General features: G+C 58.5%; 1 protein-coding gene across 1 annotated transcript in view; it reads right to left on the bottom strand.

Annotated features, from left to right (window-relative positions):
- Window positions 1–23111, bottom strand: part of VARS1 (valyl-tRNA synthetase 1) — a gene marked incomplete at its 5' end in the record, with an annotated part of 60772 nt that overhangs the window by 29375 nt on the left and 8286 nt on the right. The window contains 7 exon segments of the mRNA XM_080360815.1: window positions 3739–3839; window positions 4551–4659; window positions 5680–5799; window positions 8166–8247; window positions 10289–10453; window positions 18841–18968; window positions 22965–23065. Of these exon segments, the coding sequence (XP_080216941.1) occupies window positions 3739–3839; window positions 4551–4659; window positions 5680–5799; window positions 8166–8247; window positions 10289–10453; window positions 18841–18968; window positions 22965–23065 (806 nt within the window).

Genomic DNA, 23111 nt, shown 5'->3' with positions numbered 1-23111 from the left:
CAGCCACGCCCACCCCATAGGCCACGCCCCCTCCCAAGCTCCGCCCACTCCGAGCCTTGCCCCCCCCGCCCTGCCCCCCCGGGTGAGTCCCATTGAGGGGGATCTATGGGGCTGGGGGCATTGCTATAGGTCTGGGGGGTCTCTATGGGTCTGGAGGATCTCTATGGGTCCCTATGGGTCTCTATGGGTCTCTACGGGTCTCTACAGGTTTCTATGGGTCATTATGGCTCTCTATGGGTCACTATGGGTCTCTATGGGTCCCTATGGCTCCCTATGGGTTTCTATGGGTCTCTATGGGTCCCCATGGGTCTGGAGGATCTGTATTGGTCTCTATGGGTCTCTACGGGTCCCCACGGGTCCCTATGGCTCCCTCTGGGTCTCTATGGGTCCCCATGGCTCCCTATGGGTCCCTATGGGTCTGGGGGGTCTGTATTGGTCCCTATGGCTCCCTATAGGTCCCCATGCGTCTCTATTGGTCTTGGGGGTCTGTATTGGTCCCTATGGCTCCCTATGGTCCCCATGGGTCTCTATGGGTCTGGGGGGTCTGTATTGGTCCCTATGGCTCCCTATAGGTCCCCATGCGTCTCTATTGGTCTTGGGGGTCTGTATTGGTCCCTATGGCTCCCTATGGTCCCCATGGGTCTCTATGGGTCTGGGGGGTCTGTATTGGTCCCTATGGTCCCCATGGGTCCCTATGGGTCTGGGGGGTCTGTATTGGTCCCCATGGGTCTCTATGGGTCTGGGGGGTCTGTATTGGTCTCTATGGCTCCCTATAGGTTCCCATGGGTCTCTATGGGTCTGGGGGGTCTGTATTGGTCTCTATGGGTCCCCATGGGTCCCTATGGCTCCCTATGGGTCCCCATGGGTCCCTATGGGTCTGGGGGGTCTGTATTGGTCCCTATGGGTCCCCATGGGTCCCTATGGGTCTGGGGGGTCTGTATTGGTCTCTATGGCTCCCTATAGTCCCTCTGGGTCCCCATGGGTCACTATGGGTGTGGGGTGTCTGTATTGGTCCCTATGGGTCCCTATGGTCCCCATGGGTCTCTATGGGTCTGGGGGGTCTGTATTGGTCCCTATGGGTCCCTATAGGTCCTCATGGGTCTCTATGGGTCTGGAGGGTCTGTATTGGTCCCCATGGGTCTGGGGGGTCTGTATTGGTCCCTAGGGGTCTCCATGGGTCTCTATGGGTCTGGGGGGTCTGTATTGGTCTCTATGGGTCCCCATGGGTCCCTATGGCTCCCTATGGGTCCCCATGGGTCCCTATGGGTCTGAGGGGTCTGTATTGGTCCCTATGGGTCCCCATGGGTCCCTATGGGTCTGGGGGGTCTGTATTGGTCTCTATGGCTCCCTATAGTCCCTCTGGGTCCCCATGGGTCACTATGGGTGTGGGGTGTCTGTATTGGTCCCTATGGGTCCCTATGGTCCCCATGGGTCTCTATGGGTGTGGGGGATCTCTACTGGTCCCTATGAGTGCCCATGGGTCTCTATGGGTCTGTATTGGTCCCTATGGTCCCCATGGGTCCCTATGGGTCTGGGGGGGTCTGTATTGGTCTCTATGGGTCCCCATGGGTCTCTATGGGTCTGTACTGGTCCCTATGGTCCCCATGGGTCTCTATCGGTCTGTATTGGTCCCTATGGTCCCCATGGGTCCCTATGGGTCTGAGGGGCCTGTATTGGTCTCTATGGGTCCCTATGGGTCTCTATGGGTGTGGGGGGTCTATATTGGTCCCTATGGTCCCCATGGGTCTCTATGGGTCTGTATTGGTCCCTATGGTCCTCATGGGTCTCTATGGGTCTGGGGGTTCTGTATTGGTCCCTATGGCTCCCTATGGTCCCCAGGGGTCTCTATGGGTCTGGGGGTTCTGTATTGGTCCCTATGGCTCCCTATGGTCCCCATGGGTCCCTATGGGTCTGGGGGGTCTGTATTGGTCCCTATGGGTCCCAATGGGTCTCTATGGGTCTGTATGGGTCCCTATGGGTCTGGGGGGTCTGTATTGGTCCCTATGGTCCCCATGGGTCCCTATGGGTCTGGGGGGTCTGTACTGGTCTCTATGGTCCCCACGGGTCTGTATTGGTCCCTATGGGTCCCTATGGTCCCCATGGGTCTCTATGGGTCTGGGGGGTCTGTATTGGTCCCCATGGGTCCCTATGGGTCTGGAGGGTCTGTATTGGTCCCTATGGGTCCCCATGGGTCTCTATGGGTCTGTATGGGTCACTATGGGTCTGGGGGGTCTGTATTGGTCCCTATGGTCCCCATGGGTCCCTATGGGTCTGGGGGGCCTGTATTGGTCTCTATGGGTCCCCATGGGTCTCTATGGATGTGGGGGGTCTATATTGGTCCCTATGGGTCCCCATGGGTCTCTATGGGTCTGTATTGGTCCCTATGGTCCCCATGGGTCCCTATGGGTCTGGGGGGTCTGTATTGGTCTCTATGGGTCCCCATGGGTCTCTATGGGTGTGGGGGGTCTATATTGGTCCCTATGGGTCCCCATGGGTCTCTATGGGTCTGTATTGGTCTCTATGGTCTCTATGGGTCTGGGGGGTCTGTACTGGTCTCTATGGTCCCCATGGGTCTCTATTGGTCCCTATGGGTCCCTATGGTCCCCATCGGTCTCTATGGGTCTGGGGGGTCTGTATTGGTCCCTATGGGTCCCCATGGGTCTGGGGGGTCTGTATTGGTCCCTATGGTCCCAATGGGTCTGGGGGGTCTGTATTGGTCCCTATGGTCCTCATGGGTCCCCATGGGTCTGGGGGGTCTGTGTTGGTCCCTATGGTCCCCATGGGTCTCTATGGGTCTGGGGGGTCTGTATTGGTCTCTATGGGTCCCCATGGGTCTCTATGGGTCTGTACTGGTCCCTATGGTCCCCATGGGTCCCTATGGGTCTGGGGGGTCTGTATTGGTCCCTATGGGTCCCCATGGGTCTGGGGGGTCTGTATTGGTCCCTATGGTCCCAATGGGTCTGGGGGGTCTGTATTGGTCCCTATGGTCCCCATGGGTCTCTATGGGTCTAGGGGTTCTGTATTGGTCCCTATGGCTCCCTATGGTCCCCAGGGGTCTCTATGGGTCTGGGGGTTCTGTATTGGTCCCTATGGCTCCCTATGGTCCCCATGGGTCTCTATGGGTCTGGGGGTTCTGTATTGGTCCCTATGGCTCCCTATGGTCCCCAGGGGTCTCTATGGGTCTGGGGGTTCTGTATTGGTCCCTATGGCTCCCTATGGTCCCCATGGGTCCCTATGGGTCTGGGGGGTCTGTATTGGTCCCTATGGGTCCCAATGGGTCTCTATGGGTCTGTATGGGTCCCTATGGGTCTGGGGGGTCTGTATTGGTCCCTATGGTCCCCATGGGTCCCTATGGGTCTGGGGGGTCTGTATTGGTCCCCATGGGTCTCTATGGGTCTGGGGGGTCTGTACTGGTCTCTATGGTCCCCATGGGTCTGTATTGGTCCCTATGGGTCCCTATGGTCCCCATGGGTCTCTATGGGTCTGGGGGGTCTGTATTGGTCCCTATGGGTCCCCATGGGTCTGGGGGGTCTGTATTGGTCCCTATGGGTCCCCATGGGTCTGGGGGTCTGTATTGGTCCCTATGGTCCCCATGGGTCTCTATGGGTCTGGGGGGTCTCTATGGATCTGTATTGGTCCCCATGGGTCTCTATGGGTCTGTATGGGTCCCTATGGGTCTCTATGGGTCTGGGGGGTCTGTATTGGTCCCTATGGGTCCCTATGGTCCCTGGAACTCACCGAGTACCGGGGGTCGTCGGGGTTCACGGCCACGGCCACGTCCCCCAGCATCGTCTCCAGGCGCGTGGTGGCCACCACCAGCTCCTCCCGAGGCCCCTCCCCTGGGCGGGGCCACGCAAAGGGGGCGGGGCCACGGGAAGTGGGCGGGGCCACGGGGAAGTGGGCGGGGGCAGAGGGAAAGGAGGTGGGGCCACGTGGGAAAGGGGCGGGGCCACGGGGAAAGGGGTGGGGCCACGGGGGAAAGGGGGCGGGGCCACAATGGGGTGGAGTCAGGAAAGGGGGTGGAGTCAGAATTAGGGGGCGGGGCCAGAAAAAGGGGGCAAAGTCAGAACAGGGGGCGGAGTCCCCCCCTACTTCCCTGCTATGGGGCAGCCCCCCCCAATTTTTGAGGTGTCCCCCCCATTTTGGGATCCCCCCCATTTGTGGGGTTCCCATTTTTGGGTCCCCCAGTTTTGGGTCCCCTCAATTTCAGGTCCCCCCCCATTTGTGGGCTCCCCCCTTTTTTGGGTGTCCCCCCTCATTTTTGGTCTCCCCCACTTTAGCATCCCCCCATTTTCAGGTTCCCCCTTTTTCGGGTCCCTCCCATTCTTAGAGTCCCCCCATATTTTGGTCTCCCCCCTTTTTTGGGTCCCCCCCACTTTAGGGTCCCCCCATATTTTGGCCTCCCCGTTTTTGGGGTCCCCCCATTTTTTGGGTTCCCCCATATTTTGGCCTCCTCGCTTTTGGGGTCCCCCTGTTTTTTGTGTTCCCCCCATTCTGAGCCCCCCTCCATTTTGTCCCGTCCCCTCCCCCCCAATTTTGGGGTCACCCACCGTCCCCCTCCAGCTCGTAGGCGAAATGCACCAGCACCCCGAACTCCACGGGCTCCTCGTACCCCGGAACCTTCAGCAGCGTCCGGCCCCCCAGCTCCCGCTTCTCCACCTGCGGGACGGGGGGGTCACCAGGGACCCCAAAACCCCCGGGACCCCAAATAACCCCCCCAGTGACCCCCAATAACCCCCAGGGTCCCAAACCCCCCCAGTGACCCCAAATAACCCCCAGGGTCCCAAACCCCCCCCAGTGACCCCAAATAACCCCCAGGGTCCCAAACCCCAGTGACCCCAAATAACCCCCAGGGTCCCAAACCCCCCCCAGTGACCCCAAATAACCCCCAGGGTCCTAAACCCCCCCAGTGACCCCCAATAACCCCCAGGGTCCCAAACCCCCCCAGTGACCCCCAATAACCCCCAGGGTCCCAAACCCCCAGTGACCCCAAATAACCCCCAGGTGTCCCCAGGGTCCTAAAGCCCACCTGTATTCCTACGTCCTTATATCCCCCCCTATCCCCCCCATGTCCCCAACACCTCCCTGTCCCCTCAATGTCCCCCTGTCCCCCAGTGACCCCAAATAACCCCCAGGGTCCCAACTCCCCCAGTGACCCCAAATAACCCCCAGGTTCCCAAACCCCCCCCAGTGACCCCAAATAACCCCCAGGGTCCCAAACCCCCAGTGACCCCAAATAACCCCCAGGGTCCTCAACCCCCCCAGTGACCCCAAATAACCCCCAGGGTCCCAAACCCCCCTCAGTGACCCCAAATAACCCCCAGGGTCCCAAACCCCCCCCAGTGACCCCAAATAACCCCCAGGGTCCCAAACCCCCCCAGTGACCCCCAATGACCCCCAGGGTCCCAAACCCCCCCCAGTGACCCCAAATAACCCCCAGGGTCCCAAACCCCCCCAGTGACCCCAAATAACCCCCAGGGTCCCAAACCCCCCAGTGACCCCAAATAACCCCCAGGGTCCCAAATCCCCCAGTGACCCCAAATAACCCCCAGGGTCCCAAACCCCCCAGTGACCCCCAATAACCCCCAGGGTCCCAAACCCCCAGTGACCCCCAATAACCCCCAGACCCCCGGTGACCCCAATAACCCCCAGGGTCCCGGTGGCCCCGTGCCCCCCCACCTCGATGTCGGCGATGGCGGAGCGCAGGGCGCAGCTCCAGTGCACCAGGCGGGTGCTGCGGTAGATCAGCCCCTTGTCGTGCAGCCGCACAAACGCCTCGGTCACCGCGCGGGACATGCGCTGGGGGGGGGCAGGGTCACCGAGAGACCCCCCGGACCCCCCATGACCCCCCGGGACAGGGGAGACACATAGAGACCATAGAGACCCATAGAGACCCATAGAGACCCATAGAGACCCATAGAGACCCATAGAGACCCATAGAGATCATACAGATACATAGAGACCATAGAGACACATACAGACCATAGAGACCATACAGACCCATACAGACCATAGAGACGCATAGAGACCCATACAGATCATAGAGACCATAGAGACACATACAGACCATAGAGACCATACAGACCTATACAGACCATAGAGACCCATAGAGACCCATACAGATCATAGAGACCATAGAGACACATACAGACCATAGAGACCATACAGACCCATACAGACCATAGAGACCCATAGAGACCCATACAGATCATAGAGACCATAGAGACACATACAGACCATAGAGACCATACAGACCTATACAGACCATAGAGACCCATAGAGACCCATACAGATCATAGAGACCATAGAGACACATACAGACCATAGAGACCCACAGAGACCCATACAGATCATAGAGACCATAGAGACACATACAGACCATAGAGACCATACAGACCCATACAGACCATAGAGACGCATAGAGACCCATACAGATCATAGAGACCATAGAGACACATACAGACCATAGAGACCATACAGACCCATACAGACCATAGAGACCCATAGAGACCCATACAGATCATAGAGACCATAGAGACACATACAGACCATAGAGACCATACAGACCTATACAGACCATAGAGACCCATAGAGACCCATACAGATCATAGAGACCATAGAGACACATACAGACCATAGAGACCCACAGAGACCCATACAGATCATAGAGACCATAGAGACACATACAGACCATAGAGACCATACAGACCCATACAGATCATAGAGACCATAGAGACACATACAGACCATAGAGACCCATAGAGACACATACAGACCATAGAGACCATAGAGACACATAGGGGCCCATAGGGACCCACAGAGACACATACAGACCCATAGAGACACATAGAGACCACAAAGACCATAGAGACACATAAAGACCCATAGACACCATAGAGACCCATAGCGCCCATAGGGACCATAGAGACCCACAGAGACCATAGAGACACACAGAGACCCATAGAGACACATAGAGACCCATAGAGACCATAGAGACCATAGAGATCATACAGATACATAGAGACCATAGAGACACATAGAGACTCATAGAGATCATAGAGACACATACAGACCATAGAGACCATACAGACCTATACAGACCATAGAGACCCATAGAGACCCATACAGACCATAGAGACCATAGAGACACATACAGACCATAGAAACCATACAGACCCATACAGATCATAGAGACCCATAGAGACCATAGAGACACATACAGACCATAGAGATCATAGAGACACATACACACCATAGAGACCATACAGACCTATACAGACCATAGAGACCCATAGAAACCCATACAGATCATAGAGACCATAGAGACCCATACAGACCATAGAGACCATAGAGACCATAGAGACACATACAGACCATAGAGATCATAGAGACACATACACACCATAGAGACCATACAGACCTATACAGACCATAGAGACCCATAGAGACCCATACAGATCATAGAGACCATAGAGACACATACAGACCATAGAGACCCACAGACACCATAGAGACACATAGGGACCCATAGGGACCCACAGAGACACATACAGACCCATAGAGACACATAGAGACCACAAAGACCATAGAGACACATAAAGACCCATAGACACCATAGAGACCCATAGGGACCCACAAAGACCCATACGGACCCACAGAGACACACAGAGACCCATAGAGACCCACAGAGACCATAGAGACACATACAGACCCATAGAGACCCATAGAGACCCATAGACACCATAGAGACCCATAGGGACCCCCAGAGACCCATAGAGACACACAGAGACCCATAGAGACCCATAGAGACCCATAGAGACACACAGAGACCCATAGAGACCCACACAGACCCATAGAGACCATAGAAACACATAGAGACCCATAGGGACCCACAGAGACCATAGAGACACATACAGACCCATAGAGACCATAGAGACCCATAGGGACCCATAGATACACATAGGGACCATAGAGACCCATAGAGACCCATAGGGACACACACAGACCCATAGAGACCATAGAGACCCCCCAGACCATAGAGACCCATAGAAACCCACAGGGACCATAGAGATCCCCCCAGATCCATAGGGACACATAGAGACCCATAGAGACCCCCAGCCCCATAGAACCCCAGCCCCATAGAACCCCAGCCCCACAGAACTCACGGGGTCCATGGTGAAACAGGCTCGGTCCCAATCCAGAGACGCCCCCAAGCGCCGCAGCTGCTGGTAGATCCGGTCGCCCTTTCTATGGGGAGATGTGGGGAGATGTGGGGCAGGGGGACCCCACCAGAGGGCAGCTATAGGGCGCTATAGGGCAGCTTATGGGGCACTTACAGGGCAGTTATAGAGTCGTTACCATAGACCAGTTATGGGGCAAGCATGGCACAGTGATAGGGCACCTATGGGGCGCTTATGGGGCAGTTATGGGGCAGCTATGGGGCAATTATTATAGGCCAGTTATGGGGACACCGTGGCACAATCATAGGGCAGCTATGGGTTAGCTATGGGTCACTTATGGGGCAGCTATGAGGCAGTTATAGAGTAGCTACTACAGACCAGTTATGGGGCAACCACAGCCTGGTCATAGGGCACTTATGGGGCAGTTATGGGCACTTATGGGGCAGCTATGGGGCAGTTACAGAATAGTTATTACACACCAGTTATGGGGCAACCACAGCCTGGTTACAGGGCACTTATGGGGCAGTTATGGGCACTTATGGGGCAGTTATGGGTCACTTATGGGGCAGTTATAGAGTAGCTACTACAGACCAGTTATGGGGCAACCACAGCCTGGTCATAGGGCACTTATGGGGCAGTTATGGGCACTTATGGGGCAGTTATACAGTAGCTACTACAGACCAGTTATGGGGCAACCACAGCCTGGTCATAGGGCACTTATGGGGCAGTTATGGGCACTTATGGGGCAGCTATGGGGCAGTTACAGAATAGTTATTACACACCAGTTATGGGGCAACCACAGCCTGGTTATAGGGCACTTATGGGGCAGTTATGGGTCACTTATGGGGCAGTTATAGAGTAGCTACTACAGACCAGTTATGGTGCAACCACAGCCTGGTCATAGGGCACTTATGGGGCAGTTATGGGCACTTATGGGGCAGTTATACAGTAGCTACTACAGACCAGTTATGGGGCAACCACAGCCTGGTTATAGGGCACTTATGGGGCAGTTATGGGTCACTTATGGGGCAGTTATAGAGTAGCTACTACAGACCAGTTATGGCGCAACCACAGCCTGGTCATAGGGCACTTATGGGGCAGCTATGGGGCAGTTACAGAATAGTTATTACACACCAGTTATGGGGCAACCACAGCCTGGTTACAGGGCACTTATGGGGCAGTTATGGGCACTTATGGGTCACTTATGGGGCAGTTATAGAGTAGCTACTACAGACCAGTTATGGGGCAACCACAGCCTGGTCATAGGGCACTTATGGGGCAGTTATGGGCACTTATGGGGCAGTTATACAGTAGCTACTACAGACCAGTTATGGGGCAACCACAGCCTGGTCATAGGGCACTTATGGGGCAGTTAGGGGCACTTATGGGGCAGCTATGGGGCAGTTACAGAATAGTTATTACACACCAGTTATGGGGCAACCACAGCCTGGTTATAGGGCACTTATGGGGCAGTTATGGGCACTTATGGGGCAGTTATGGGTCACTTATGGGGCAGTTATAGAGTAGCTACTACAGACCAGTTACAGGGCAACCACAGCCTGGTCATAGGGCACTTATGGGGCAGTTATGGGCACTTATGGGGCAGTTATACAGTAGCTACTACAGACCAGTTATGGGGCAACCACAGCCTGGTCATAGGGCACTTATGGGGCAGTTATGGGCACTTATGGGGCAGCTATGGGGCAGTTACAGAATAGTTATTACACACCAGTTATGGGGCAACCACAGCCTGGTTACAGGGCACTTATGGGGCAGTTATGGGCACTTATGGGTCACTTATGGGGCAGTTATAGAGTAGCTACTACAGACCAGTTATGGCGCAACCACAGCCTGGTCATAGGGCACTTATGGGGCAGCTATGGGGCAGTTACAGAATAGTTACTACACCCCAGTTACGGGGCAACCACAGCCTGGTTATAGGGCACTTATGGGGCAGTTATGGGTCACTTATGGGTCAGGCTCACTGGTGTTTCCAGGCCCCGCTCCCGGCCCAGTTGTGGGGCAGCTGTTACACCAAGTTATGGGGCAGGTGTAGGACACTTATGGGGCAGGTGTAGGACGCTTATGGGGCGCAGTGGGGCACTCACTCTCTCTTCCAGCCCCACACCTCCTGCAGGAAGCGCTCCCTCCCCAGCTGCTGCCGCGTCAGCCGCCGCTGCCGCCAGAGCCGCCGCTCCACCACGGCCTGCGTGGCGATGCCGGCGTGGTCGCAGCCCGGGACCCACAGCGTCGTCACCCCCCGCATGCGGTGCCTGTGGGGCAGAGACGCGCTATGGGGCTGGGGAGTCACTATGGGGCTGGGGGGTTGCTATGGGGGGTCGCTATGGGGTTGAGGGAGGGATGAGTGGGGGATGCTTGGGGGACCCACTATGGGTCTCTATGGGTCTGTATGAGTCTCTATGGGTCAGTGTGTGTCCCTATGGGTCAGTGTGGGTCACTATGGGTCTCTATGGGGCTGGGTGGCGATGCCGGCGTGGTCGCAGCCCGGGACCCACAGCGTCGTCACCCCCCGCATGCGGTGCCTGTGGGGCAGAGACGCGCTATGGGGCTGGGGAGTCACTATGGGGCTGGGGGGTTGCTATGGGGGGTCGCTATGGGGTTGAGGGAGGGATGAGTGGGGGATGCTTGGGGGACCCACTATGGGTCTCTATGGGTCTGTATGAGTCTCTATGGGTCAGTGTGTGTCCCTATGGGTCAGTGTGGGTCACTATGGGTCTCTATGGGGCTGGGTGGCGATGCCGGCGTGGTCGCAGCCCGGGACCCACAGCGTCGTCACCCCCCGCATGCGGTGCCTGTGGGGCAGAGACGCGCTATGGGGCTGGGGAGTCACTATGGGGCTGGGGGGTTGCTATGGGGGGTCGCTATGGGGTTGAGGGAGGGATGAGTGGGGGATGCTTGGGGGACCCACTATGGGTCTCTATGGGTCAGTGTGTGTCCCTATGGGTCAGTGTGTGTCCCTATGGGTCAGTGTGGGTCACTATGGGTCTCTATGGGGCTGGGTGGCGATGCCGGCGTGGTCGCAGCCCGGGACCCACAGCGTCGTCACCCCCCGCATGCGGTGCCTGTGGGGCAGAGACGCGCTATGGGGCTGGGGAGTCACTATGGGGCTGGGGGGTTGCTATGGGGGGTCGCTATGGGGTTGAGGGAGGGATGAGTGGGGGATGCTTGGGGGACCCACTATGGGTCTCTATGGGTCTGTATGAGTCTCTATGGGTCAGTGTGTCTCTATGGGTCTCTATGGGTCAGTGTGTGTCCCTATGGGTCAGTGTGGGTCACTATGGGTCTCTATGGGGCTGGGTGGTGATGCCGGCGTGGTCGCAGCCCGGGACCCACAGCGTCGTCACCCCCCGCATGCGGTGCCTGTGGGGCAGAGACGCGCTATGGGGCTGGGGAGTCACTATGGGGCTGGGGGGTTGCTATGGGGGGTCGCTATGGGGTTGAGGGAGGGATGAGTGGGGGATGCTTGGGGGACCCACTATGGGTCTCTATGGGTCTGTATGAGTCTCTATGGGTCAGTGTGTGTCCCTATGGGTCAGTGTGGGTCACTATGGGTCTCTATGGGGCTGGGTGGCGATGCCGGCGTGGTCGCAGCCCGGGACCCACAGCGTCGTCACCCCCCGCATGCGGTGCCTGTGGGGCAGAGACGCGCTATGGGGCTGGGGAGTCACTATGGGGCTGGGGGGTTGCTATGGGGGGTCGCTATGGGGTTGAGGGAGGGATGAGTGGGGGATGCTTGGGGGACCCACTATGGGTCTCTATGGGTCTGTATGAGTCTCTATGGGTCAGTGTGTGTCCCTATGGGTCAGTGTGGGTCACTATGGGTCTCTATGGGGCTGGGTGGCGATGCCGGCGTGGTCGCAGCCCGGGACCCACAGCGTCGTCACCCCCCGCATGCGGTGCCTGTGGGGCAGAGACGCGCTATGGGGCTGGGGAGTCACTATGGGGCTGGGGGGTTGCTATGGGGGGTCGCTATGGGGTTGAGGGAGGGATGAGTGGGGGATGCTTGGGGGACCCACTATGGGTCTCTATGGGTCAGTGTGTGTCCCTATGGGTCAGTGTGTGTCCCTATGGGTCAGTGTGGGTCACTATGGGTCTCTATGGGGCTGGGTGGCGATGCCGGCGTGGTCGCAGCCCGGGACCCACAGCGTCGTCACCCCCCGCATGCGGTGCCTGTGGGGCAGAGACGCGCTATGGGGCTGGGGAGTCACTATGGGGCTGGGGGGTTGCTATGGGGGGTCGCTATGGGGTTGAGGGAGGGATGAGTGGGGGATGCTTGGGGGACCCACTATGGGTCTCTATGGGTCTGTATGAGTCTCTATGGGTCAGTGTGTGTCCCTATGGGTCAGTGTGGGTCACTATGGGTCTCTATGGGGCTGGGTGGCGATGCCGGCGTGGTCGCAGCCCGGGACCCACAGCGTCGTCACCCCCCGCATGCGGTGCCTGTGGGGCAGAGACGCGCTATGGGGCTGGGGAGTCACTATGGGGCTGGGGGGTTGCTATGGGGGGTCGCTATGGGGTTGAGGGAGGGATGAGTGGGGGATGCTTGGGGGACCCACTATGGGTCTCTATGGGTCTGTATGAGTCTCTATGGGTCAGTGTGTCTCTATGGGTCTCTATGGGTCAGTGTGTGTCCCTATGGGTCAGTGTGGGTCACTATGGGTCTCTATGGGGCTGGGTGGCGATGCCGGCGTGGTCGCAGCCCGGGACCCACAGCGTCGTCACCCCCCGCATGCGGTGCCTGTGGGGCAGAGACGCGCTATGGGGCTGGGGAGTCACTATGGGGCTGGGGGGTTGCTATGGGGGGTCGCTATGGGGTTGAGGGAGGGATGAGTGGGGGATGCTTGGGGGACCCACTATGGGTCTCTATGGGTCTGTATGAGTCTCTATGGGTCAGTGTGTGTCCCTATGGGTCAGTGTGGGTCACTATGGGTCTCTATGGGGCTGGGTGGCGATGCCGGCGTGGTCGCAGCCCGGGACCCACAGCGTCGTCACCCCCCGCATGCGGTGCCTGTGGGGCAGAGACGCGCTATGGGGCTGGGGAGTCACTATGGGGCTGGGGGGTTGCTATGGGGGGTCGCTATGGGGTTGAGGGAGGGATGAGTGGGGGATGCTTGGGGGACCCACTATGGGTCTCTATGGGTCTGTATGAGTCTCTATGGGTCAGTGTGTGTCCCTATGGGTCAGTGTGGGTCACTATGGGTCTCTATGGGGCTGCGTGGCGATGCCGGCGTGGTCGCAGCCCGGGACCCACAGCGTCGTCACCCCCCGCATGCGGTGCCTGTGGGGCAGAGACGCGCTATGGGGCTGGGGAGTCACTATGGGGCTGGGGGGTTGCTATGGGGGGTCGCTATGGGGTTGAGGGAGGGATGAGTGGGGGATGCTTGGGGGACCCACTATGGGTCTCTATGGGTCAGTGTGTGTCCCTATGGGTCAGTGTGTGTCCCTATGGGTCAGTGTGGGTCACTATGGGTCTCTATGGGGCTGGGTGGCGATGCCGGCGTGGTCGCAGCCCGGGACCCACAGCGTCGTCACCCCCCGCATGCGGTGCCTGTGGGGCAGAGACGCGCTATGGGGCTGGGGAGTCACTATGGGGCTGGGGGGTTGCTATGGGGGGTCGCTATGGGGTTGAGGGAGGGATGAGTGGGGGATGCTTGGGGGACCCACTATGGGTCTCTATGGGTCTGTATGAGTCTCTATGGGTCAGTGTGTGTCCCTATGGGTCAGTGTGTGTCCCTATGGGTCAGTGTGGGTCACTATGGGTCTCTATGGGGCTGCGTGGCGATGCCGGCGTGGTCGCAGCCCGGGACCCACAGCGTCGTCACCCCCCGCATGCGGTGCCTGTGGGGCAGAGACGCGCTATGGGGCTGGGGAGTCACTATGGGGCTGGGGGGTTGCTATGGGGGGTCGCTATGGGGTTGAGGGAGGGATGAGTGGGGGATGCTTGGGGGACCCACTATGGGTCTCTATGGGTCTGTATGAGTCTCTATGGGTCAGAGTGTGTCTCTATGGGTCAGTGTGTCTCTATGGGTCTCTATGGGTCAGTGTGTGTCCCTATGGGTCAGTGTGGGTCACTATGGGTCTCTATGGGGCTGGGTGGCGATGCCGGCGTGGTCGCAGCCCGGGACCCACAGCGTCGTCACCCCCCGCATGCAGTGCCTGTGGGGCAGAGACGCGCTATGGGGCTGGGGAGTCACTATGGGGCTGGGGGGTTGCTATGGGGGGTCGCTATGGGGTTGAGGGAGGGATGAGTGGGGGATGCTTGGGGGACCCACTATGGGTCTCTATGGGTCTGTATGAGTCTCTATGGGTCAGTGTGTCTCTATGGGTCTCTATGGGTCAGTGTGTGTCCCTATGGATCAGTGTGGGTCACTATGGGTCTCTATGGGGCTGGGTGGCGATGCCGGCGTGGTCGCAGCCCGGGACCCACAGCGTCGTCACCCCCCGCATGCGGTGCCTGTGGGGCAGAGACGCGCTATGGGGCTGGGGAGTCACTATGGGGCTGGGGGGTTGCTATGGGGGGTCGCTATGGGGTTGAGGGAGGGATGAGTGGGGGATGCTTGGGGGACCCACTATGGGTCTCTATGGGTCTGTATGAGTCTCTATGGGTCAGTGTGTCTCTATGGGTCTCTATGGGTCAGTGTGTGTCCCTATGGGTCAGTGTGTGTCTCTATGGGTCAGTAGGTGTCAGTAGGTGTCTCTATTTGTCTCTGGGGGTCTCTGTGGGTCAGTAGCTGTATCTATGGGTCTCTATGGGTCCCTATGGGTCTGTAAGTGTATCTATGGGTCCCTATGGGTCGGTAGGTGTCTCTATGGGTCCCTATGGGTCAGTGGGTGTATCTATGGGTCCCTATGGGTCTCTATGGGTCAGTGGGTGTATCTATGGGTCCCTATGGGTCTCTATGGGTCAGTGGGTGTATCTATGGGTCCCTATGGGCCTCTATGGGTCCCTATGGGTCTCTATGGGCCTCTATGGATCCCTATGGGTTAGTGGGTGTATCTATGGGTCCCTATGGGTCCCTATGGGTCTCTATGGGTCTCTATGGGTCCCTATGGGTCTGTAGGTGTATCTATGGGTCCCTATGGGTCTCTATGGGTCCCTATGGGTCAGTAGGTGTATCTATGGGTCCCTATGGGTCTGTATGTATCTCTATGGGTCAGTAGGTGTATCTATGGGTCAGTAGGTGTATCTATGAGTCCCTATGGGTCTGTATGTATCTCTATGGGTCAGTAGGTGTATCTATGGGTCAGTGGGTGTATCTATGGGTCCCTATGGGTCTGTTTGTATCTCTATGGGTCAGTAGGTGTATCTATGGGTCAGTAGGTGTATCTATGGGTCCCTATGGGTCTGTATGTATCTCTACGGGTCAGTAGGTGTATCTATGGGTCAGTAGGTGTATCTATGGGTCCCTATGGGTCTGTATGTATCTCTATGGGTCCCTATGGGTCAGTGGGTGTCTCTATGGGTCCCTATGGGTCTCACCAGCGGGCCAGCGCGTCCCCGATGGCCCAGGTGGAGGGTCCCTATGGGTCTGTATGTATCTCTATGGGTCCCTATGGGTCTGTATGTATCTCTATGGGTCCCTATGGGTCAATAGGTGTATCTATGGGTCAGTGGGTGTATCTATGGGTCGCTATGGGTCGCTATGGGTCTCACCAGCGTGCCAGCGCGTCCTCGATGGCCACGGTGAGCGTGTGGGCCTCTATGGGTCCCTATGGGTCTGTATGTATCTCTATGGGTCTGTATGTATATCTATGGGTCTCTATGGGTCAGTGGGTGTATCTATGAGTCCCTATGGGTCTGTATGTATCTCTATGGGTCCCTATGGGTCTGTATGTATCTCTATGGGTCTCTATGGGTCAGTGGGTGTCTCTATGGGTCAGTGGGTGTATCTATGGGTCGCTATGGGTCGCTATGGGTCTCACCAGCGTGCCAGCGCGTCCTCGATGGCCACGGTGAGCGTGTGGGCCTCTATGGGTCCCTATGGGTCTGTATGTATCTCTATGGGTCAGTAGGTGTATCTATGGGTCCCTATGGGTCTGTATGTATCTCTATGGGTCCCTATGGGTCTGTATGTATCTCTATGGGTCTGTATGTATATCTATGGGTCTCTATGGGTCAGTGGGTGTATCTATGGGTCCCTATGGGTCTGTATGTATCTCTATGGGTCCCTATGGGTCAATAGGTGTATCTATGGGTCAGTGGGTGTCTCTATGGGTCCCTATGGGTCCCTATGGGTCGCTATGGGTCTCACCCAGCGTGCCAGCGCGTCCTCGATGGCCACGGTGAGCGTGTGGGCCTCTATGGGTCCCTATGGGTCTGTATGTATCTCTATGGGTCCCTATGGGTCTGTATGTATCTCTATGGGTCTCTATGGGTCAATAGGTGTATCTATGGGTCAGTGGGTGTCCCTATGGGTCCCTATGGGTCGCTATGGGTCGCTATGGGTCTCACCAGCGTGCCAGCGCGTCCTCGATGGCCACGGTGAGCGTGTGGGCCTCTATGGGTCCCTATGGGTCTGTATGTATCTCTATGGGTCTGTATGTATTATCTATGGGTCTCTATGGGTCAGTGGGTGTATCTATGGGTCCCTATGGGTCTGTATGTATCTCTATGGGTCCCTATGGGTCTGTATGTATCTCTATGGGTCTCTATGGGTCAATAGGTGTATCTATGGGTCAGTGGGTGTCTCTATGGGTCCCTATGGGTCTGTATGTATCTCTATGGGTCTGTATGTATATCTATGGGTCTCTATGGGTCAGTAGGTGTATCTATGGGTCCCTATGGGTCTGTATGTATCTCTATGGGTCCCTATGGGTCAATAGGTGTATCTATGGGTCAGTGGGTGTCTCTATGGGTCCCTATGGGTCGCTATGGGTCGCTATGGGTCTCACCAGCGTGCCAGCGCGTCCTCGATGGCCACGGTGAGCGTGTGGGCCTCTATGGGTCCCTATGGGTCTGTATGTATCTCTATGGGTCTGTATGTACATCTATGGGTCTCTATGGGTCAGTGGGTGTATCTATGAGTCCCTATGGGTCTGTATGTATCTCTATGGGTCCCTATGGGTCTGTATGTATCTCTATGGGTCTGTATGTACATCTATGGGTCTCTATGGGTCAGTGGGTGTATCTATGAGTCCCTATGGGTCTGTATGTATCTCTATGGGTCCCTATGGGTCTGTATGTATCTCTATGGGTCAATAGGTGTATCTATGGGTCAGTGGGTGTCTCTATGGGTCCCTATGGGTCGCTATGGGTCGCTATGGGTCTCACCAGCGTGCCAGCGCGTCCTCGATGGCCACGGTGAGCGTGTGGGCCTCTATGGGTCCCTATGGGTCTGTATGTATCTCTATGGGTCTGTATGTATATCTATGGGTCTCTATGGGTCAGTAGGTGTATCTATGGGTCCCTATGGGTCCCTATGGGTCGCTATGGGTCTCACTAGCGTGCCAGCGCGTCCTCGATGGCCATGGTGAGCGTGTGGGCCTCTATGGGTCCCTATGGGTCTGTATGTATCTCTATGGGTCTGTATGTACATCTATGGGTCTCTATGGGTCAGTGGGTGTATCTATGAGTCCCTATGGGTCTGTATGTATCTCTATGGGTCCCTATGGGTCTGTATGTATCTCTATGGGTCTGTATGTATATCTATGGGTCTCTATGGGTCAATAGGTGTATCTATGAGTCCCTATGGGTCTGTATGTATCTCTATGGGTCCCTATGGGTCAATAGGTGTATCTATGGGTCAGTGGGTGTATCTATGGGTCCCTATGGGTCCCTATGGGTCTCACCAGCGTGCCAGCGCGTCCTCGATGGCCACGGTGAGCGTGTGGGCCTCTATGGGTCCCTATGGGTCTGTATGTATCTCTATGGGTCTGTATGTATATCTATGGGTCTCTATGGGTCAGTAGGTGTATCTATGAGTCCCTATGGGTCTGTATGTATCTCTATGGGTCCCTATGGGTCTGTATGTATCTCTATGGGTCCCTATGGGTCCCTATGGGTCTCTATGGGTCAGTGGGTGTCTCTATGGGTCCCTATGGGTCCCTATGGGTCGCTATGGGTCTCACCAGCGTGCCAGCGCGTCCTCGATGGCCACGGTGAGCGCGTGGCCCAGGTGGAGGGTCCCTATGGGTCTGTATGTATCTCTATGGGTCCCTATGGGTCAATAGGTGTATCTATGGGTCAGTGGGTGTCTCTATGGGTCCCTATGGGTCTGTATGTATCTCTATGGGTCCCTATGGGTCTGTATGTATCTCTATGGGTCCCTATGGGTCAATAGGTGTATCTATGGGTCAGTGGGTGTCTCTATGGGTCCCTATGGGTCTGTATGTATCTCTATGGGTCCCTATGGGTCTGTATGTATCTCTATGGGTCCCTATGGGTCTCTATGGGTCTCTATGGGTCAGTGGGTGTCTCTATGGGTCCCTATGGGTCTGTATGTATCTCTATGGGTCTGTATGTATATCTATGGGTCTCTATGGGTCAGTAGGTGTATCTATGAGTCCCTATGGGTCTGTATGTATCTCTATGGGTCCCTATGGGTCTGTATGTATCTCTATGGGTCCCTATGGGTCAATAGGTGTATCTATGGGTCAGTGGGTGTCTCTATGGGTCGCTATGGGTCGCTATGGGTCTCACCAGCGTGCCAGCGCGTCCTCGATGGCCACGGTGAGCGCGTGGCCCAGGTGGAGGGTCCCGGTGACGTTGGGGGGGGGCAGCACCATGGCGAACACGCCCCGCGGGTTGGGGGCGGAGACGCTGGAGCGCTGGGGGCGGGGCCACGCTCAGGGGGGCGGGGCCACGCTCAGGGGGGCGGGGCCACGCTCAGGGGGGCGGGGCCACGCTCAGGGGGGCGGGGCCACGCTCAGGGGGGCGGGGCCACGCTCAGGGGGGCGGGGCCACGCTCAGGGGGGCGGGGCCACGCTCAGGGGGGCGGGGCCGGGAGAGGCCACACCCACCTGGCCCCGCCCACCAATCAGGAGGCCCCGCCCATGAGAACCCAGCCACCAATCAGCTCCCACCCACCTACCAGGACCCGCTAATGACCCCATGACCCCCCAGTGACCCCCTGACCCCTATGACCCCTCAGTGACTCTCTGACCCCTATGACCCCTCAGTGACCCCCTGACCCCTATGACTCCCCCAGTGACCCCTCAGTGAACCCCTGACCCCTATGACCCCCTAGTGACCCCCTGACCCCTATGACTCCCCCAGTGACCCCCCAGTGACCCCCTGACCCCTATGACCCCTCAGTGACCCTCTGACCCCTATGACCCCTCAGTGACCCCCTGACCCCTATGACCCCCCAGTGACCCCCTGTCCCCTATGACTCCCCAGTGACCCCCTGACCCCTATGACCCCTCAGTGACCCCCCAGTGACCCCCTGACCCCTATGACTCCCCCAGTGACCCCCCAGTGACCCCCTGACCCCATGACCCCTCAGTGACCCTCTGACCCCTATGACCCCTCAGTGACCCCCTGACCCCTATGACCCCTCAGTGACCCCCCAGTGACCCCCTGACCCCTATGACCCCTCAGTGACCCTCTGACCCCTATGACCCCTCAGTGACCCCCTGACCCCTATGACCCCTCAGTGACCCCCCAGTGACCCCCTGACCCCTATGACCCCTCAGTGACCCTCTGACCCCTATGACCCCCAGTGACCCCCCAGTGACCCCCTGTCCCCTATGACTCCCCAGTGACCCCCTGACCCCTATGACCCCCAGTGACCCCCCAGTGACCCCCTGACCCCTATGACCCCCAGTGACCCCCTGACCCCTATGACCCCTCAGTGACCCCCTGACCCCTATGACTCCCCCATGACCCCCCAGTGACCCCCCTGACCCCTATGACCCCTCAGTGACCCTCTGACCCCTATGACTCCCCTATGACCCCTCAGTGAACCCCTGACCCCTATGACCCCCCAGTGACCCCCTGACCCCTATGACCCCTCAGTGACCCCCTGACCCCTATGACTCCCCCATGACCCCCCAGTGACCCCCTGACCCCTATGACCCCTCAGTGACCCTCTGACCCCTATGACTCCCCTATGACCCCTCAGTGAACCCCTGACCCCTATGACCCCCCAGTGACCCCCTGACCCCTATGACCCCTCAGTGACCCCCCAGTGACCCCCTGACCCCTATGACTCCCCCATGACCCCCCAGTGACCCCCTGACCCCTATGACCCCCCAGTGACCCCCTGACCCCTATGACCCCCCAGTGACCCCCTGACCCCTATGACCCCCAGTGACCCCCCAGTGACCCCCTGACCCCTATGACCCCCAGTGACCCTCTGACCCCTATGACCCCTCAGTGACCCCCTGACCCCTATGACTCCCCCATGACCCCCCAGTGACCCCCCTGACCCCTATGGCCCCTCAGTGACCCTCTGACCCCTATGACTCCCCCATGACCCCTCAGTGACCCCCCTGACCCCTATGACCCTCCAGTGACCCCCTGACCCCTATGACTCCCCCATGACCCCCCAGTGACCCCCTGACCCCTATGACCCCTCAGTGACCCCCTGACCCCTATGACCCCCCAGTCACCCCCCTGACCCCTATGACCCCCCAGTCACCCCCCATGACCCCTATGCCCCCCACTGACCCCCCTGACCCCTACGCCCCCAATGACCCCCTGACCCCTACGACCCCCCAGTCACCCCCCTGACCCCTATGACCCCCCACTGACCCCCATGATCCCCTATGACCACCCAGTGACCCCAATGACCTCCCACTGACCCCATGACCCCCCAGTGACCCCCCTGACCCCTATGACCCCCAAGTCCCCTATGCCCCCCAGTGACCCCCTGACCCCTATGACCCCCCCAGTGACACCATGACCCCTATGACCCCCATGACCCCTATGACCCCCCCATTGACCTCCCTGACCCCTATGCCCCCCCACTGACCCCCATGATCCCCTATGACCCCCAGTGACCCCAATGACCTCCCACTGACCCCATTACCCCCCCCTTGACCCCCCAGTGAACCCCCTGACCCCTATGTCCCCCACTGACCCCCATGATCCCCTATGACCCCCCATGACCCATATGCCCCCCCAATGCCCCCCCAGTGACCCCCCATGACCATGACCTCCAGTGACCCCAATGACCTCCCACTGACCCCATGACCCCCCCATGACCCCCATGACCGTGACCCCAATGACCTCCCACTGACCCCATGACCCCCCCAGTGACCCCCATGACCCCCATGACCATGACCTCCAGTGACCCCAATGACCTCCCACTGACCCCATGACCCCCCCATGACCTCCCCATGACCCCCATGACCATGACCCCCAGTGACCCCAATGACCTCCCACTGACCCCATGACCCCCCAGTGACCCTCATGACCATGACCCCCAGTGACCCCAATGACCTCCCACTGACCCCATGACCCCCCAGTGACCCTCATGACCGTGACCCCCAGTGACCCCAATGACCTCCCACTGACCCCATGACCCCCCATGACCCCCATGACCATGACCCCCAGTGACCCCAATGACCTCCCACTGACCCCATGACCCCCCAGTGACCCTCATGACCATGACCCCCAGTGACCCCAATGACCTCCCACAGACCCCATGACCCCCATGACCATGACCCCCAGTGACCCCAATGACCTCCCACTGACCCCATGACCCCCCCAGTGACCCCCATGACCCCCATGACCATGACCTCCAGTGACCCCAATGACCTCCCACTGACCCCATGACCCCCCCATGACCCCCCCATGACCCCCATGACCATGACCCCTAGTGACCCCAATGACCTCCCACTGACCCCATGACCCCCCAGTGACCCCCATGACCGTGACCCCAATGACCTCCCATAGACCCCATGATCCCCCCAGTGACCCCCCATGACCCCCATGACCATGACCCCCAGTGACCCTAATGACCTCCCACTGACCCCATGACCCCCCCATGACCCCATGACCATGACCCCCAGTGACCCCAATGACCTCCCACTGACCCCACGACCCCCCAGTGACCCCCATGACCCCCATGACCATGACCCCCAGTGACCCCAATGACCTCCCACAGACCCCATGACCCCCCCATGACCCCCATGACCATGACCCCCAGTGACCCCAATGACCTCCCACTGACCCCATGACCCCCCCATGACCCCCATGACCATGACCCCCAGTGACCCCAATGACCTCCCACTGTCCCCATGACCCCCCAGTGACCCCCATGACCCCCCATGACCATGACCTCCAGTGACCCCAATGACCTCCCACTGACCCCATGACCCCCCCAGTGACCCCCATGACCCCCATGACCATGACCTCCAGTGACCCCAATGACCTCCCACTGACCCCATGACCCCCCCAGTGACCCCCATGACCCCCATGACCATGACCTCCAGAGACCCCAATGACCTCCCACTGACCCCATGACCCCCCCATGACCCCCCCATGACCCCCCCATGACCATGACCCCTAGTGACCCCAATGACCTCCCACTGACCCCATGACCCCCCAGTGACCCTCATGACCATGACCCCCAGTGACCCCAATGACCTCCCACTGACCCCATGACCCCCCCAGTGACCCCCATGACCATGACCCCCAGTGACCCCAATGACCTCCCACTGACCCCATGACCCCCCCAGTGACCCGAATGACCCCCATGACCATGACCCCCAGTGACCCCAATGACCTCCCACTGACCCCACGACCCCCCCAGTGACCCCATGACCTCCCATGACCCCCCCCCGCCCCCCCCCCCCGGTGACCTTGACCCCGCTCACCCCATACTGGGGCCGGAACAGCCCCTCCCCCTCCCACCAGCTGTACCACGCGGCCTCAACGAAGCGGGGGCTGTACGAGGGGGGGAGGGGCAGCGACACGTCTGGGGGGACGGACGGACACACAGACGGGGGGACACGTCAGAGCCG

This window comes from Nesoenas mayeri, assembly GCF_963082525.1.
Source record: "Nesoenas mayeri genome assembly, chromosome: 29".
NCBI lineage: Eukaryota > Metazoa > Chordata > Aves > Columbiformes > Columbidae > Nesoenas > Nesoenas mayeri.
The sequence above is the reverse complement of the archived record's forward strand: the minus strand, read 5'-3'. Positions and strand labels throughout refer to the sequence as shown.